Genomic DNA, 2,743 nt, shown 5'->3' with positions numbered 1-2,743 from the left:
GGCACCTTCCCATAGGCTTCAGGGGTTGCAGCCACCCCAGAAGCAGGTCCAGAGCATCCCACGGCTGCTGGGAATGGGACAAACATGGCTCAAAGAGGAACCTCTGCCGTAGGAAGAACGGGCATAAAAGCCCCATAATGGTGCTCACCACACCCCGTGTGGGTGGGGGGGTCTAAAAATAGGAGGTGAGCTGGCTTGTGATGGTTTGGCTGTTGTGCCTGGGACAAGGTGCGACCGCCCAGCAGTTTCCAAAGTTCAGGATGGGGGGGGAAGCTGTAAATTTTTATTTAGCTGCCATAAATCTGAGTGGTGAGGGGTGTGGGCTTGCTCCTGGTGTTGGGTGTGGTGGTGGGAAGGGGTGTGATGGTGGCTGCCTCCCTTCACAGGAGAGATCAAATCCAGTCCTTCTGAAAGCCCCTTGATGGAGAAGAACATCAGCCCGAAGGAGGACCACGAGGAGCCCAAAGTGCCCCTGGGTGATGCCAAGAGCCCCGTTGCTGATGTGGGGTCGGCTGTGCCCCACCGGGCAGCGGTGGAGGAGAGGACGGTCTCCTTCAACCTGGGGGACCTGGAGGAGGCCCCGGAGCAGGAGAGGGTCCCCAGTCTTGACCTGAAGGAAACCAGTATTGACAGTGGTGAGTGGTGGCGAGTGATATGGGAGTGCCGGGGTGGTCTCCCTCCACCCCAGGTACCCCTGGTTGCTAAACCCCTGCTGTCACTCTCGTCAGGAGCTGTGCGGTTGCCCAACGGCAACCTTGTCCAGTTCAACCACGCTGTGGGCCACCAGATGAGCTCCAGCGGGCAGTACCAGTACCACACCGTGCACAAGGACTCCGGCCTCTACAAGGAGCTGCTGCATAAACTGCACCTGGCCAAGATGGGGGACTGCATGGGGGACTCAGGGGACAAACCCTTGCGGCGCAACAACAGCTACACCTCCTACACCATGGCCATCTGTGGCATGCCCCTAGACTCCTTCCGTGCCAAGGAGGGGGAGGAGATGGAGAAGCTGACCTGGCCTGTGGCGGACACCAAGAAGAGGGTCCGCATGGACAGCTATACCAGCTACTGCAACGCAGTGGCAGATGCCCACCCAGCTGCTGACGTGGATCTGAACACGGCCCAGGTGGAGATGGGAGTTGGTGACCGCAAGGGCAGCAGTAGCTCCCTGGAAGAATGGCATGACCAGGACAAACCCGAGGTGTCCCTCCTCTTCCAGTTCCTGCAGATCCTCACAGCCTGCTTTGGCTCCTTCGCTCATGGTGGCAATGATGTCAGGTCAGTTGGGTCTGCAGGAGTGGTGGGGTTGCTCGCCAGGGCTGGTGCCCACCTTGCCCAGAGCCTCTGGCCCTCTAGACCAGCTCTCCTTTCTCTTCCAGCAATGCCATAGGGCCCCTGGTCGCACTCTACTTGGTCTATCAGACGGGTGATGTGGCTACCAAGGTGGCAACTCCCATTTGGCTGCTGCTCTATGGAGGTGTGGGGATTTGCATTGGCTTGTGGGTCTGGGGAAGGAGAGTCATCCAGACAATGGGGAAGGACCTGACTCCCATCACACCATCAAGGTAAGGTCTGCCTTGGGGCAGGGGGTGGCTTCAGGCAGTCCTAGGTCTGCATCCTGCTCCTGGAGCCCCTCTCCATGCTCTCTTTGGGGGTTTCGTTGCTTGGGTGGTGGAGCTGGGGCGTGTGTGGCCCCATAATACCTCCCTGCGTCCCTTGGGGGGGTCAGTCTGGGGCTGCTGGGGGTCTGGAGAGCCAAGTGAGGAGCTGACCCTGCTGTGCAGGGTCTGCCTGGGGAAAGCAGTTCCAGGTCTAGCGTGGGCTAAGCCAAGCCTGATGTGCTGGGGCGGTGCAGGGGGTCCGGTGCCCAGGTTCACAGGCGCTTTCTGTCTCTGCAGTGGCTTCAGCATTGAGCTGGCGTCTGCCCTGACGGTGGTGATTGCCTCCAATGTTGGCCTCCCCATCAGCACAACCCACTGCAAGGTAGGTGGGGGTGGCAGGAGGGGATGGCACTGGCTCAGTGCGAGCTCAGCTTCTCCCAAATCCTGGCACTGGCTTGGTGCCAGCTCACTTCCACCAAACCCTGGTGCTAAGAAGGCTGAGCTGTGCGGGAGGTCCCAAACTAGACTGCTGGCTGGCTTTCAGGTCCCAGCTCTGCCACTTGCATCTCAATGTGGGGTGGCAGTGGCTGCCCAGGGCTGGGAGGGGAGTCCCTGAGTGAGGGGGCACTCCAGGAGGTGTTGGGAGAACAAAACCCCTTTGATGGATCCCTGGGCTCTGCCAAGTGGCTGTGAGGACGCTGCTGCTGCAGCGCCCTGTCCCCATCGCTGCTCCAGGACGGTGGCTCCTTGCCCTCCTCTCTCTGCCTGGGGTCTGCTGGGTTCCCAAGGGCTGGAGCAAGACCCTTGGCCCCTACGGCTGAGGCTTTCCCTGGGAAGGGCTGTGGGGTGGTGGACGCCCGCTGGGTGCCCCATCCTGCTGTGATGCTGAGCTGTGCCCCGGCTCCTCGGGCAGGTGGGCTCCGTGGTCTCGGTGGGCTGGCTGCGCTCCAGGAAGGCGGTGGACTGGCGCCTCTTCCGCAACATCTTCATGGCCTGGTTCGTCACCGTCCCCATCTCGGGTCTCATCAGCGCTGCCATCATGGCTGTCTTCAAGTATGCCATCCTGAAGGTGTGAGGGCACCAGGGCTCGCGCTGCTTCTGCTTCCCTGCTGCCACCCTCCCCTCCCGGAGCTGGGGAGGCT

At 61.2% G+C, this 2,743-nt stretch overlaps 1 protein-coding gene across 1 annotated transcript in view; it reads left to right on the top strand.

The window, feature by feature from the left end:
• Positions 1–2,676, top strand: part of SLC20A1 (solute carrier family 20 (phosphate transporter), member 1) — an 8,159-nt gene extending 5,483 nt beyond the window's left edge. The window contains exons 7-11 of the mRNA XM_009573001.1: positions 387–635; positions 729–1,278; positions 1,380–1,565; positions 1,899–1,983; positions 2,515–2,676. Coding sequence (XP_009571296.1) covers positions 387–635; positions 729–1,278; positions 1,380–1,565; positions 1,899–1,983; positions 2,515–2,676 — 1,232 coding nt within the window. The remainder of the gene's footprint in view (positions 1–386; positions 636–728; positions 1,279–1,379; positions 1,566–1,898; positions 1,984–2,514) is intronic.
• Positions 2,677–2,743: the final 67 nt, after the last annotated feature.

This window comes from Fulmarus glacialis, unplaced genomic scaffold (genome assembly GCF_000690835.1).
Source record: "Fulmarus glacialis isolate BGI_N327 unplaced genomic scaffold, ASM69083v1 scaffold18402, whole genome shotgun sequence".
NCBI classification, from domain to species: Eukaryota; Metazoa; Chordata; class Aves; order Procellariiformes; family Procellariidae; genus Fulmarus; species Fulmarus glacialis.
This window is presented reverse-complemented; position numbering and strand designations above follow the sequence as displayed.